General features: G+C 38.4%; 1 protein-coding gene across 1 annotated transcript in view; it reads right to left on the bottom strand.

Annotated features, from left to right (window-relative positions):
* The window catches only part of LOC306849480 (NAD kinase-like), a 74,483-nt gene that overhangs the window by 7,236 nt on the left and 50,531 nt on the right, over positions 1-16,716 (bottom strand). Inside the window, exons 8-11 of the mRNA XM_079384531.1 lie at positions 13,845-13,966; positions 11,583-11,682; positions 11,194-11,351; positions 11,037-11,119 (exon numbers count right to left, since the gene is read on the bottom strand). Of these exons, the coding sequence (XP_079240657.1) occupies positions 11,037-11,119; positions 11,194-11,351; positions 11,583-11,682; positions 13,845-13,966 (463 nt within the window). The remainder of the gene's footprint in view (positions 1-11,036; positions 11,120-11,193; positions 11,352-11,582; positions 11,683-13,844; positions 13,967-16,716) is intronic.

The raw sequence follows: 16,716 nt of genomic DNA, 5'->3' as shown, positions 1-16,716 counted from the left end.
TCCCCTTGCTGTCGAGTCGGTCGCATGACTTGGCCCATTGAGCTGCTCCGATGACAGGTCAGCGAGGCTCGAGCTCTGTAACGTTGCGCTGTTTTGTCCCAATTTCGGTGTGTTTGGATTCCCATATGTACGGCTAAACACCGGTTCTCTCACTCTCAGTCATGTTGCTTCTACTGGCTGTTTATTGATGTAGGTATGCAAAGCAGAGATGTATACGCTACGCCCTTTTCTGAAGACAGGGCGGGAATATGCAGCTCATTTGCATTTAAAGTGATATACACCAAAACAGCTCTTTTGTAGACATGCCTCAAAAATGAAATTGTCCAGATGTTATAATAAATGATCTGTAGGGTATTTTAAGCAGAATTTTCACAGACACATTCAGGGAACAACAAAAACCTGGCCTTAATTTGTGCCGGAACAAGCCGGATTCGGATCCGCATCCGGCACCTTCGAATCCAATCCGGCACCTCATTATGTCGGATCCCCCTCCTCACGCGCCAATGAAAGACGTTTGTGCTGACCTTTAGTGTGCACATATGAAAAAATCCTCTATATTGACCGAGCTCGTTTATTTCTACATTTGAAATAAAGTAACTGAGTGCGCAAAAGACGCGACATGTGAATTGCTCTCACAAGACAATGCACGGATCCAATAACCTACTGATACACATGCGTTTTCTTTCTCAACTGTTCACATTTATAAAACCTGGATACTCGCCAGGACGGCCATTTTTGCATAATTTTCTGTGCCACTTAAGCTCAACAACAAACTACGAAAAATAACTCAATATGATACTCGCTAGGCGGCTTTGGATGTGACTGTGAGTGCTCAGCCTTGAAACCGCTCTGGAGCGCGCGAGTACTGATTGGCTTAAAAGACGTGCAAATTATACATTTTTGTGACGATGCAACAAGTGACAATTCTGTCAACTGTCCCGATATGTAAGTGAAAGCATATAGCAGCTAGTTGTAGCTATTGAAGATGAGATGCGCTGATGTGAAGCCGCTTTGAGAGAGTGAAAGAGAGAAGACGCGGTCCAGCTGAATCACTCATGCTGTTTTCAAATGACTGATTTACTCTGCTAGTTTGTGTGGATTTATTTACTCATAAACTACTTGCTATATTAAATAAATGTCATTATAAACGTGAAAGCTGCGGCAATGAGTAAAACTATGTGATATACACATAATCCCCCACCGAAATTCAGGGCCTGATTAATTATAACTATTACAGAGATTTGTGAAATAAAATTCCATTATTTTTTAGTATTTTTTTTTTCCAGGGCTAGAAATTGCTGTTTCAAAATGTCATGGCTTTTTCAGGTTTTTCATGTACGAACCCCAATAAAAGCAACGGATGCACGCTGTTAATCACTTAAGCTGGCCCACCAATGTGATCAGCTGAATACTCCATAACCTCTTCCTCCTCTAATCACACGCCGGATCCGTCACCCCGCTTTGTTCCGGGACCTCGAAATTTACAAATTAAGCACTGACAAAGACCAATATTACATCTTGTAAAACAGGGCATAATAGGTACCCTTTAAGGCCATATATGCTTGAATATAAAGACCTTTGAATGCTATGTGATTGGAAAGTACCTGAAATATTTGAAATTATATTGATGTAGAGTATAAACAAATGTACCTGACTTCCTTTGTTTGTAATGTAGAACAGGATGAACTGAGTGAAAGGTGTAAAAAGTCAATTAATGAACTTAATGTTTGGAACTAAGCACAAAGGTTAAATAGAGGGCACAAGCAGTAAAGAGGTGTTAAAACTACAAGTGAGGTAAGACTGAGGAAGATTAAGAAAGGGAGGAAAAGACAACAGTGTAGGAGACAGCTGAAAGACGTCCAGCAAAGTGGACATGAGTCACAGAGATTAATACAGTACTCCTACAACAGGAAGATTGGATTAATGAGATGGAAGTGGAATTCCCCAAAATGAAGTATAATAAGACTGAGGAGTAATACACTCTTTAGATGCTGCCTGCATTAAAGGGCACCTATTATGCCCCCTTTTAGGAGATGTAATACAAGTCTTAGGTTCCCCAGAATGTGTCTTGAGAAGTTTCAGCTCAAAATATTGATAATTTACTATATCATTTTGAAAATGCTTATTTTGAGTGGAAGCAGAGACAGGCTGTTTATGTGCATGTATATTTAACTGCAAATGTGCTGCTGCTCCCCGCTCCCCACCCCCTTTTCCAGAATAGGCATGTGCCTTACAGCTCGTACCTCAGATACTCTGTCAAAAAATATCTGTTTGGTTTTGATCATCATGTCTTTTGTGCTGAAATCATGCATTTTAAAGCCATATCAGCCATATCATATTTTAAACTTTTCTGAATGATTCTGTATGATTTATAAGCTTGTATACCCATGAGGACCTCAATTTAGGTCCCCACAGTGACACAAGCCCCCATAAATTGGTGTTTATTCAGGTTTCAGAATCAGAATCAGAATCGGAATGAGCTTTATTGGCCAGGTATGTTTACACATACGAGAATTTGTTATAGTATTCATTACATGAGGGACTCCTTACATCAGATTTCACCCCCCTCATCTTCAGTCTTGTCTTCCAGTGTTCTGACCTTGTTGTACACGTCTAGTGGATGCATTTTAAATTTTTCCCACTGTAGAGCAAAATTGCTAAATTCACATTGTAAATTCTCAGTAGTTGCTTCACTGTCAAACCTCAACAGACATTTGAGCTCTTGGAATATCAATGGTGGAAGAGAGGACGACTTTAACAGAGTAAAGTTTCTGGGAAATGCAAGGTTAGCATAGAGTGTTCCATGACCCAGAAACCTTGTGCTTGAATGTGAGCAGTTGTTTTCATGGTCATATCCTCTTTTCTTGCTGTCAGTGCAAGGTTGACATCCACATAGAGACAACCCAGATAGTATGCGGATGTGGGCCACTTAAGGTAATGATTCAGCACTGCTGGCCTTCTTATGGCCCGTACGAAATGGGAAGCCTGAAGTGGCCCACATGTACAGTAAAACAGCAAAAATGGCCCAAATGTATAAAATCACATATGAGTCTCTGTAGGCAAAGATGCAGTGTTCATTGCAATGTGTAATCTGAATGTGACCCTAAAGTGGCACATGTGGTAAATAGTGAATAATGGACTAAATAGTGCCAACCAAATGTAGGCCACCTTTGGCAAAAATGTGGCACAATCGACAAAGGCTAATCAGAGTATAAACAAAATGTGGGCCACATACTGTATGTTTAAGCAAATTTGTGAAAAAATTTGTGAAGTGACATTCAGCCAAGTATGGTGACCCATACTCGGAATTCGTACTCTGCATTTAACCCATCCAACGTGCACACACACAGCAGTGAACACACACACACACCGTGAACATACACCCGGAGCAGTGGGCAGCCATTTTATGCTGCAGCGCCCGGGGAGCAGTTGGGGGTTCGGTGCCTTGCTCAAGGGCACCTCAGTCGTGGTATTGAGGGTGGAGAGAGCGCTGTACATTCACTCCCCCCTCCTACAATCCCTGCCGGCCGGAACCCGCAACCTTTGGATTACAAGGCCGACTCTCTAACCATTAGGCCACGACTTCCCAAATGTGGCCCCAGGTATATTAAAAAGTGTCTGGGCCAGTTTTGGCAAAGATATGGCACAGTAAGCACTGGCTAATGTGGCTGTGAGCCTAAAGTGGCCCTTATATACCCTTATATGATGCCATAAATGTGGCCCAGTTATCTTAAAATGCATTTGGACCAGTTTTTACTCTGCCATTTTTGATCGTTCAGATAAGAGCAATACACCATTCGAATCTGTAAGGGGTCTTCTTTTATTTGTATACACTCATAATAACAACTAAACGTTGTGCTTTTGAAGAATAAAGAAAACAAACAGGGTGCGCTCTCTGTCTTCTCCGTCTCCGCGATCTTTTTTCAGAAATGCGTCACTAAAATGAAGTGTAACTCAGCAAATACTCAACACAGAAACATGAGAGTTATCTCTATAGAAAGCCTGAAGTGTCCACTTTCAAATGAAGTAAGTCATATCGAAAACAAATATTCTGTGATGAAGTAATCCGTATGAAACCAACACGATGTTCAGTCTGTCCTGTCTAACTCATTATTTTTAATGAGATCCCGCCCCCTCGCGTTCACATGCAAATAACCACGTGACCCGCGTGCGGAGCATAAACAAAGCGTCAGTGAAGAGTTCATGGCTGCTACTGTTACTTTCTGGAAGAAGACGCGCTGAGTAAAGGCTGGATTTCCTCAAGAGTTTGATGAATAAGTAAGTAATGTTTATGTTTTGCATTAGTTAACGTGTTATTGTGACATAAACTTGAACACGTTACTAGATGGGTTGTTCCCAAATTACAACACGATAAATGCTACGCATCTAAGAATGTTTAGATCATGTTTATTATTAATAATATCTGTTCAAAAATATATTTTAATAGCGTGCTAAACGATAACAATTAGTTCTCAGATATAAAATATATTTTTTATAGTGCAAAGTTCATCCTTTTATAGTATAAAGCATGAGTGAGTCTATGACTGCAGAATCATATCTTCTATACTATAAAATCATACATGATGTACTGGATTCACAAAATCATAGTTGGGTTTTCCCCAAACTATAATTCCTGACTAACATGTTTGAAATCCAGTAAAACATTGTGAATATGATGGGCAATTCATTGTATTTAGATTTCTTACGGCGCGAGTATGCTTTCATGCTCTATATAAAACAATAAAAGTAATATGAGAGTACACTGTATCATGATGAATGCTACGAGTCTAAGTATGTTTAGAACATGTTTATGATTAATAGCCTACTCTGTTCAAAAATAGAGTATAATTGCATGCTAAACAATAATTAGTTTCTCAAAAATAAAATCTCTTTTTTTTACGATAATACAAAGCATGAATAAGTCTATGACTACAAAACCTATATATATATATATAACCTATATATATATAGATGCTCCTGATATAAACATGCTCACAAATGTTTTTTTCTCTTTTTTTGGTTGTTTGTATTTTATTGAATCAGACACCTGCACCACAGATGATGAATCCTGCTGACTTTCAGTCTCTTCCAACTGTTTTCCTCTGAGAGCGCTGCACCAACATCAGAAGTTCCATAGAAAGTAGCAGAAACACTTAAATAACACGTAAATATCAGGTATGATTTATCTGTTTCACTTGTTGAACAGAATCTGTTGCAGGAGCGACTCAAAGTCTGTTCACATATCTGTGGTTAGATCAGTGCACAATAATGTGTCTTTGACCCTCATTATGTATGTTTTGATTATACTGTGTTGTAAATAAAATACAAATCATTTAAAAACCCAATTTTTTCAGTCTCCTCACACTCTCTGTCTTACCTGCCTCAGTCACAGTCACACTGATGGGCCATTAGCAGCTTTAGGGGAGGGCCCTTTGTCTCTCAGGTGAGAATCACTGAATATTCAAGCCCATTACCACTCCCTCGCATATTGGCTTTAGATCACAAAACATGTCTTTAAACATTTAAATCAATATATTGTTTTCTGTGAATGAGTAAGCTGAATAATTTTCACATAATTGTGAAGTAAATATTCTAGCCTACAAGATCTGGTTCTCAAAAGTCTTGTGATCAGTTGTTCTGTATGTGTTTTATGGTCTTATTTCAGTGACTTCAAAATTGTACTTTTTCACTAACCACGCATAAACGTTGTTTTCTCAAAACCACAATCATGTACATAAATGCTGCTAACATATTATTGTAGCCCAGTTTGTGCTGTTTACAGTGTTATTAGACTTTAGCCATTTATATTTTTATAAGCAACTGAAAAAAGCACAAATGTCAGGGCATGTCGAAAGTTCTCCAGGCCCCCAAAACACCCTCAGGGCCCAGAGGGTTAAACAACACTAGCACTCTTTTTGCAACTGTTGACAGACTAACAAACCCAGACAGATTTGAGCGTTATTTAAAACAAAGTTACTATGTCTGTTTTTGAAGCAATTGATATTAAAAGGCTGTTTATATGCATATCCACTAATTGTTTTTGAGAAGCATACATGTAAGAGGCTGACAATAAGATGAACATATACTTGTTTAATTAGTGACAATTGCATGCTGTCATCATCCATAGCAAAGAGGTCAACCCCGCCCTTACTCTTAGATTAAGACTTCTTCCTTAAGAATTCCTTACTAGAAGTTTGTCTCAGCAGCTTTGTGAATTAGGTTGTAAGAGAAAACTCACTGCTATTTAGGAGAACTCTTTTTTTTAGGAGAAAAAATATTTTGTGAAAACAGGCCCAGATTTGCTAAAACATTAGCCACATTTAAATCTAGACTCAAAACTCATCTGTTTAGCTGGGCATTTACTGAATGAGCACTCTGCTATGTCCAAACGGATTGCACTGTATTTTATGTATAATCATTTTCTATTCTTAACTATTTTAATTCAATTCAATCAATTTTTAATAATTTTGAAAGTTTTTAAAGTTATTTTTGTGATTATATTTTTAATGATTTTACTTCCTTTTACGTAAAGCACTTTGAATTACAATTGTCTATGAAATATACTATATGCTATATAAATAAACTTGCCTTATCTTGCCTTGCCTATCCTTGTTTGGTCTGAATACTTAAGTTCCTGTGTGTTCACTTTGAGTTTGTTTGGTCTTACGTCTTCATGTCTGAAATGTTGCTGTGCTACATTGTGTTTGGATTTACCCTTGATGGATTAAAGACTTATGATGTATAACCTTTCATCTTCGTCGTGCGCACTTTAACACAATGTAGCCGTGACACTTACAGACTTACTGTGTAGGTAGAGTCTGAGTGAGAAGCATTTACATTCAAATTTGTGAAGAACTGTTTTTAAAGTGTTGGAATGTGTCTTCAAAAATGTATGTGTGTCATTTGAATTGCTGCTTGTGCAAAACTTGATTCGGGATGATTTTACCAAGTAGGACAAATTTCTGGAACTTATTTGAACATTTAGGGAGGACATTTATAAATTTCTCTTAACAATATGTTGAGTATTGTTGATGCATAACTCACTTAAGGCATAGTGTGGCCCAGATAATGTATATTTATGGTTTATTTGGTTCATTATTAGCTAAAATGTGGCTGTGCAGTGGCCTGCTTGTGGACCACTGCCAAAATGCCACTATTCCATGCAGCAGGTAGGCCACATGAGGAATGTGAGGAAGACCAGGGTTAGAATAAAAATCAACTGTGGCCTACATTAGGGCCAGTTTTGGTTTATTTGGTTGGCTTACATGCAGCAATGCTAAGGCTTATTTGAGGCCCAAATCTGGCAAACAGGACTGGACTGCCCAAATGTCATTATTCCACGCGGTATATGGGCCGAATCTGGGACAGGATTAAAATAAATGTGACCCAAAATAGGGCCAGTTCTGCTTTATTTAATTAATTAATTTATTGATTGATTGATTGATTGTCTTGGCTGACATGCGGCCTTCCTATGGCTTGCTTGTGGCCCAAATTTGGCAAACAGGAGTAGACTAGCCCAAGTGCCATCATTCTTCACAGTATGTGGGCTGGAGCAAGTTGTTGGATCTGGACTGGATATGGGCCACGATTAAAATCAATGTGGCCCAGATTTGGGCCAGTTCTGCTTTATTTGGTTTATTCATAGCTTACATTGGGCCTTCCTTTTGCTTGCTTGTGGCCCACATCTGGCAAACAGGAGCGGACTGCCCAAGTGCCATCATTCCACGCAGTATGTGGGCCAGATGAAAGTGTGGGCCTGATCTGGGACTCAGGAATTTTGCTATCTGGGAGGGCTCAAAAATAGGCTAAAATTTTAGTTTATTATGGCAAATAATTGAAGAATATGGTATAATGTTATGTAAATTAGAAGAGTATGCAGTATAGAAAAAATCTCATGCATCTTTTCTCAGAATAATCAAAAATAGAACATTTTAGGAACTGAATAAAGCTAGTTGTGGAGCTGACTTCATTTTGGAGTTCTTGAAGAGGTTTTTAAGCTCATTCTATTATTTTTAATTTATTTATAATTTTTTATATTAATTTACACAAATTGATTTGGACCTGTTGTGAGATTAATGTTTCAAATATAACAAATGTGAATATAGAAATACTGATTGATTAAAATGATTTCAGTAACTTAAATTATACTTTAAAGAGGTCATATGATGCGATTTCAAGTTTTCCTTTCTCTTTGGAGTGTTATAAGCTGTTTGTGCATAGATAAGATCCCTGAAGTTGCAAAGACTAAAGTCTCAAAACCAAAGAGATATTCTTTATAAAAGTTAAGACTCGACCACGCCCTCATAAAACGGCTTATTCAAACCCGCCCCACATGTCTACGTCACGTTGTGGGAAGATTTGCAAAACACAGCCCAAATGTATACGCAAAGAAAGAAGGCGGAACTATTATTCTCGCTATAGTGTTATTGCTGCCGCCGGCGCCATGTTCTGGAGATGTTGTTTCATTGTGAAAGCGAAAGTACTTTGTTTGGGCTTCCAAAAGAGGACACAACTAGAAATCAGTGGTTAAGTTGTTTTTACAACACTGTTCCAGAACAGTTCAACCCAAATATTAGCGTGTGTGCAGCGCATTTTACGGAGGACTATTTCCTGAACCTGGGTGTAGTCTGCCAGCTATGCACAAAGACTGTTTCTATAAAGTGGGGCAATTCCAACTTTGCAAGGACAGTCTGGCGCTTCTGACTCACAGCCTGTAAGTACATTTTCTTATTTAAAGAATTTGCCACTGACGATTCAAACACGAGTTTTGAGCAGTGTAGAGTAGTGCTTGTTTGTCGTTTCTCCGATCACAAATGCAGACATGGTAATGTTAATGTGTAATGTGTAATAGACAGTATAAGTCTAATCAGTATAGTATAATCAGTAATTAAGTCCCCACTGGATCCAACAAATGCCTCGTTTATAATGGGTTTTATTGTTTTTTGTGTGTCATCGTGCCAGGACACGGCATCACAATATGGTGAGGGGCGTATCATTTCCGTCTCACGCTTGAGGTATTCGGCCAATCACTACGCACTGGATAGCTGGCCAATCAGAGCACACCTCGCTTCTCAGAACGATGAGCTTTGTAAAAATCGACGTGTTTCAGAAAGGCAGAGCATAGAGGAGCAACAATAATGTACAGTATGTGGAAAATAATGTGTTTTTTTTAACCTTAAACCACACAAACACATTGCATTACACCAAATACACAAAATAATGTTCTTTTTAGCAACTTCATATGACCCCTTTAAAAATTTAACTAAAACTGCCACTAGGTGACGTCAAATCACTGAATCATTCATTCAATTGATTTGTTTGAACGGCTGATTCATTTAGGAGCGAAACAAGTGACTTGTTTCTTTATGAATGGGTAGTTGAATCATTGACTCACTAGATTCATTCATAAACATTCATTCATAAATTCAAGTTCATTCATAAATGAAACACCACTGTGTTTGCATGGAGATGTGCAGCGGCACAACTGTTGACTTTGAAACTATTTTCGTTGACGAAAATAGCAAAATCGGGCAATAGTGTTATAGTCAGACAATGTAAGTCACTTAATATTAGCTTCTTGTTCATTGAACTGTTGTATTAGATCAATATCACATTTGCAGATCCCTAAATAATCCAAAAATGTTTTAGAGTGTATTCTGATTAACACTGCATTTATTAAATGTCCGTCTCACCTGCTCACATCTTTATGTAAGTCTTTTTGCTGGCCTTCCAGCAAATAACTCATTTATTTTTACACATTTGGTGGCCTGTGCCTCAAGTGCTTGCCTTTTTTTCTCCCTCAACTTCTCGGGCCCCTCCTTTAGATTTAGATATTTTGTGTATTATCATGTTCACTATCGTTGCACAGTACACCTCATCGCCTCAGTTGGCTAATCGCTGCAGTTGCTCAGCGAACGCTCTTGAAACTGAACTTGATTCTGATTGATACGTCACGTGTGCTGATTGTAAGTTTAGCAGTTAGTCTTGCAGTGCGCATCAGTTTCATGTGGCCAATTAGAATGACACATACTGTAAGCCTGGGATTGGACTGTACAACAAAATAATTTTGAATATAATTACGATCAGAAATAATTTAAAAACAAAATGCCTGATGCACCGGCCCACTAAGACCACGGCCCATCGGGAATCTCCCAGTAGTCTCAATGGCCAGTACTTCCCTGACAGTACCTATACCGCTATATATGCAGATATTATGACCCAACCAATAAAATAAAAAGACAATCACTCACTGCTCTGGACTGAATAACTTCTATAGCTCTAATAAGAAGACATTTCTTTTTTAAATACTGATTTTAAAAGCTCTAGCATGAAGATAAACATGGTGGATTGCGTGCGGCTCACTCAGTGCCGGGTCTCTGCTAATACAGCAGTGTCCGTCAACAGTTGTGTGTGGGGCTTAAAAATGTGACATCACATTTTACAGATTCTGCAAATGGCTTGTTCTGAGACACTGCTTATGATTTATGGGGATTAAAAAAAAAAGAAAAGCGGGTGGATTTTTGTCATTATAGGATGGCTGTGTGCACACACTGCCGACACACATTTATGTTCAAACAACATGTAAAAGTGAATTCTGCATAATAGGTGCCCTTTAAGTGTGAAGGACACTGATACTCTATCGAAGAAGACTTAACTGCATCTCCTTTACGGCTGTTTAGGGTTTGATTATAGAGCTCTTAGTCTTATTAACTGTTTTGTATTGTAACCAATAACATTTTGTTATTGTTACGACTGCCTCGTGTGAGACTTAAAAGGCCCTATGCCTAAAAATAGAATGACTACAAGGGAATCTTCCTGAAGAATTTTTACCTGCGGGTAGGTGAGTATTCCATTATTTAAGCTAGATTTGACTATTCCTACCCAAACGGAATGAATAATCATAGGGTTAAAGGTGTAAGATAATAGGACACACCGAGAAACAAATCCCACCCTATATTTCTTGTCAGCATATTTGAACAAATCTGCTGAATGTTTACAAAAATTTATGTTGACATGTTCATGCTGAAGTCACTTACCTGTCCCCATAGGCAATTTCCTGCCGTTTCCTGCCATCAAGAGACACCCAGGCCGTGTTTCTGGCATCACGGGACAGCATAATCTAAAATCATAAAAGGATTCAGTAAATGTCCTTATGCAGTCAAAGCCAAAGAGCAGCTGGTGTTGTGGCTTCACCTTAAGCTCAACCCCAGCAGGCACTACAATGGGTCTGAAAGAGAGGGAGTGTGGACAGATGGGTGTGATCATGATGGCAGGAACATTTGGATGGATCATTGAGGCACCTGCTGCTACTGCGTATGCAGTACTTCCTGTGGGAGTGGACACTATCACGCCTGGCAAAGAGAGCAAGAAAATAAATAAATATATATTTTAAATAATATTATAATTTAGAAAAGCACATCACTGAACATTATTGGACAAAATGCTTTTCTTGAATTTCATCATCAGCATTTTGTCTTTTTCAGTAAAAACATAACAGTAAACAGAACTACACAAAAATAGGGGAACATTCTTCTTTTTTTCTGTGGTTTACTGAACAAACTATGCCTTATTTTTACACTAACCATCTCCCTGAACAGTGGTGATCAGGTGACCATCCAGAAACAAGTCCACATTAGAGAGGTAGGAAGATGGACCTCTGTCGACAACGACTTCATTCAGCACCTGACAGAAAGATATATTATTTACAGAAAAAAAGACAACAGTTTTCCACATGAAAATATCTGGAAACCCAGCATAATAACTGACAAAAAATTTAACATTTTGAAGTGATGAATATCTGCTATGCACATATTATTTTGTTCAAGTTGTTTTGATTAAAATTATATCAGATTAAAAATGTGCTTAAATTACAGATAAGAGCAATACATCATTTGAATCTGTAAAAGGTCTACTTTTATTTGTATACACTCAGAATAACAACAAAAAGCTGTGCTTTTGTAAAATAATGAAAACACACAGGTTGTGCTTTCTGCGTCTCAGTCTCTGTGAACTTCTTTCTGAAACGTGTCACAAAAATGAACCAAAACTCAGCGAATACTTGACACGCAGACATGAGAAATGTCTATACAAATCTTTTAGTGTCTACTTTCAGATTAAGTAAGTCATGCTGAAAACAAATATTCTTTATGAATTCTATATTCTATATTCTTTTGCCGTATGAAACCAACGCGAGGTCCAGTTTTTCCCATCTGAGCTCATTATCTGTAGGATCAAGCCCACGAGCAACACGCGCTATTCATAAGGTAATCATCCATGTGAGATTTGTGAACATGTAAATGTAAACAATATCACATCACCTCGGTAAACAAAGTATGAATATTCATCAAGTTCATCTAGGCTACTTTTTGTTTCTGGAAGAAGACTTGCTGTGAGGAATAAGACAGAATTTATCTCAGAAGAAAAACACGATGCGATGTGCAGCTTGATTCAGCAGAAATCATTTCTGATGAGTAAGTTATTTTATATTACTTGCATTAGTTGTTATTGTGTTATTGTGACATAACTTTTAACATTTATCTATTTAGACATTTCCCAAACTATAATTTCTGACTAAAATGTATGAAATCAAGTGAAACATTTTGAAATATGTTTCATTTCATTGCATCTAAATGCCTCACGATGCTATGATGTTTTTAATGTTATTTAAAATATAAAACAATATGATATAAAAGTAATATTAGTGTGTACAATGTAACACTACAAATGTTAGAGTTTAAGAATGTCTAGACCAATGCTTAATGTGAAATGTTCTATGAATATATGTATTTGTTTTTAATGTGTTTAACAATAATAGTTTAGTCTCTCAGATATAAAATGTTTTTGTATTTGTTATGTACAGTAAATGTTTTGTATAGTCTCTGTATATACAAAGCATGGTGTTTATGACTACAAAATCTTTTTCTGAGTTATTATGAGTGGGCAGTATTAGTGATTGCTAATGTAATAATATAGTTGCTCCTGATATCAACATGCTAACAGATGTGTTTTTTTTTTTCTTGAATCCATGGAAAGAAGCAGTAAACACTTTGGAAACACCAGGTATGGTATAATTGTTTCACTTGTTGAACAGGATCTGTTTTCAGGATTGAAACAAAGTCTGTTCATTTCTCTGTGTTTAGATAAATGTGCTTAATAAAGTGTTTTTGACCTTTGTTGTGTATATTTTAGTGCTATCAAAATTAGCACGTTAACACAGGCATTTTTCAGTTTAACACGTTAAAATATTTAACTTTATTAACTAATATTTAATTTAAATTTAAAAATGCTGCTTCTGTCTAATTTTTCTTGACAAGAACCATCGTTTATTTAAACGCAGAACGTCTTTACGACCACATCAAACAGGAGATGTTACAGACACATGCTCCAACTTCACCTAAGCGCCAGGCACGAGGCAAATGAGTGCGGAAATGGACCTGTGCTCGTAGCGCGTGCTCCTCAATTGCACACACAAATGCACCTATGCGCACTGTAGCCTGTCTCATTTTCTATCAAATCGCGAAAGAATCTACGAGCATGCAATATCGTAGTTATGTCGTCAGTTAAGTCATGAAGTTACCAAAAAGGCAATTAAAGCTGCATTAAAACTGTGCATCTATTTGTTATATGAGGCACATGTCTCTGTAATGCAGTGGTTTTCCAAACTGTCCTAGAGCACCCCAGCACTGTCTCCCTCATCTAACACACCCAATTCAACTAAGCTTCATCTAATAGCCATTGTAACTGCTACTACAGTGAGAACAGTAGTTTATTTTTATGTTACCGTCATTTATAATGTGATGTTTACTCACATTATGTTTACTAATGTGATGTTTACTGGTACTCACTTGATACTGCATAGTTCTGTTCCCATTAGTGACTAAACTCATTTCCTCCACAGAACCCTTCTCTCTATATTCTTTCACTACCTTCACTTCTAGACGACTGCGTAGAATTATCGCGGCATTTCCTACAAAAAGAACAAGAAATACTGCATTAATTCTTTACATACACACTATTTACAAAACATTATAAATATAGTGCAAGAAAACATGAAATAAAACATTAAGACAAGCAAACAGTACTGGCATAATATTAGGAATTAAAACACATAAGATATTTTCATTGAATTAATTATATTTTTACATAAAGCATGGATGGCGCCTGTGTCGGCATGCCGTCGGTTGCTCCCCTGTCTGCTAGTTTGGCTGTTTGTTTGGTTCTCAAACTGTGGTGCCCTTGTGGTCTACGATCGCCAGTCTCTTTTGGATATCAGATCAACATTTTCAAACTATTACAAGTTGGATGTGGAGTGTGTCTTTAACAAACCGTATGATGGAGTTATAACTGACATTCCGGAGTGCATTCGCTGCTGGCCTCTAAGCAACACACGGAGGAAGCGCAGGAGGAAACGCGGGTCTCGAGGAGGTCGTACGATCAAGTTGAAAGCCCGTTTGCATGCGGGCTGTATTCCTAGCCCTTTTTGCGAGCCGTCCTATGGCGACTCCGTGGTCTGGCGTCTCCTGGATCAGGCTCATCGGTGGCTTCGACCTGTCCTTCCTCTGTTCCCGCCCTCCGTCCCCTGGGTTGGTCTTCCTCGTACCGGCCGTCTTCTCCGAAGAGCTGGAGCGGCTCCTGGTGTGCTGCGGCCGCTGCGTAGAGTGTCACTCTCCTCCGGAGCTGTCCCTCCACCCAATATGGGTTTAATCAATGCTCGTTCAGTGGTGAACAAGACTTTCCTGCTGAATGACTTTTTTTCTTCGCACAATTTGGATTTTATGTTCATTACTGAATCATGGATTAAGGATGGTGATCTTACCCCCTTTTCTGAACTGGTCCCAGTTAACTGTACATTTTTTAATTCCCCTCGCAAAAATGGACGAGGGGGTGGGCTTGTGACTGTGATGAAAAACTCTCACGGTGCGCGATGTCGCACCGTCCCTGTGGATATTTATTCCAGCTTCGAAGCCCAACTTCTCCATCTCGATTGGAACGGTCCTGTCTGCTTAGGGGTGATATACCGTCCTCCACATTCAGTTAAGGACTTTCTACAGCAATTCACTGACTTCATTGGTAACATTGTTATTAAATTTGATCGTTTTTTATTGGTGGGCGATTTTAACATTCATGTCTGCTGTAAGTCAAACCCCCTGGCAAGGGAATTTATTAATATAATTGATGCCTTTAATCTGATACAGTGGGTTAAAGATCCCACTCATATCCACGGTCATACTCTGGACCTTGTTCTTTCTTACGGGGTCGATATTTCTGATATTACAGTTTCTGATTATATGCTCTCTGATCATAAGCCTATTTTATTTTCCATGTCTCTTCCTAGTCTTCCTCATGTCTCTACTAAAACGTCATCTATGTCCAGGGTTTACTCTCCTCAGTTCAGTGAAAGTTTTAGTCAGTGTTTTATTAAATCCTGTACTCATCTACTCCTGGACTCTCCGTTAGCAGACCTGGATGCGGATGAACATCTGAGTTTGCTAAATAGCATCTGGCTTGATGTATTGAATGAGACTGTTCCGCTAAAGCCTCTTAAGCACAAAGTTAAATCTGAACTGTGGCATACCGCTGAAATTCGGCTATTAAGGCAAGCTTGTAGAAAGGCTGAGCGTAAATGGAAGAAGGACAATCTATACATCTCACTACAGTTGTTCAAAGACAGTTTATCGGCTTATCAGAGAGCCGCCAAATCGGCTAAGGCAACCTATTTTTCAAATTTAATATTACATAATCAGTCTAGACCTAAAATCATGTTTTCCGTTATCAATTCTGTTGTAAATCCCCCAGTCAATACTATGTCTGTTGCCTCTGTTGCTCTCTCTGAAAGCTTCTCGAGGTTTTTTAAGGACAAAGTAGTTAAACTAGGATTGGTAACTCATACTCCCCCTATTGAGCTGCCTCTCCCCCCACAGTTGTCTGTATCCTGGGATGTCTTTGAACCTGTCTCCCTTCAATCACTCAGTGACACTATTGCCAAGTTGAAACCTTCCTTTTCTTCATATGATGTTATCCACCCTAGGTATTTAAAGCAAATTGTTGACTCCGTTGGACCAGGTCTAATGTCCTTTTTAAACAAGTGTCTTTTAACTGGGGTGGTTCCTGCTTATCTGAAAGTGGCAACTGTCACACCTCTCCTCAAGTAGCCTTCACTCGATTCGTCAGTTTTAAAAAATTATCGCCCCATCTCTGTTTTACCATTTATTTCCAAGGTTTTGGAATAGATTGTGTTTCTTCAACTCCAATCTTTCCTTGCTGTAAATTCTCTGTTTGAGCACTTTCAATCTGGTTTTAAGGCTGCCCACAGTACTGAATCTGCCCTTCTGAGAGTGTTAAACGACATTTATTTAGCAACTGATACGGGTGACTCTGTGGTCCTCGTTCTCTTAGATCTATCAGCTGCTTTCGACACCATTAACCATTCTGTATTAATTAATAGACTGAAATCTTGGGTGGGTCTCTCTGGCACAGTTCTAAAGTGGTTCCAATCATTTTTATCTGACAGGAAATTTGTGGTTAGGTTAGGAGAATTTTTATCTTCCACTGCTTCTCTCCCCTGTGGCCTTCCGCAAGGCTCGATTTTGGCCCCCACTCTATTTTCATTATACATGTTACCTCTGGGATCTATCTTTAGAAAACATGGGGTATCGTTTCACTTTTATGCCGATGATACTCAAATCTATTTACCTTTTAGAAAAAATGATCCACTGG

The sequence above is a fragment of the Barbus barbus genome (genome assembly GCF_936440315.1).
Source record: "Barbus barbus genome assembly, chromosome: 29".
NCBI classification, from domain to species: Eukaryota; Metazoa; Chordata; class Actinopteri; order Cypriniformes; family Cyprinidae; genus Barbus; species Barbus barbus.
This window is presented reverse-complemented; position numbering and strand designations above follow the sequence as displayed.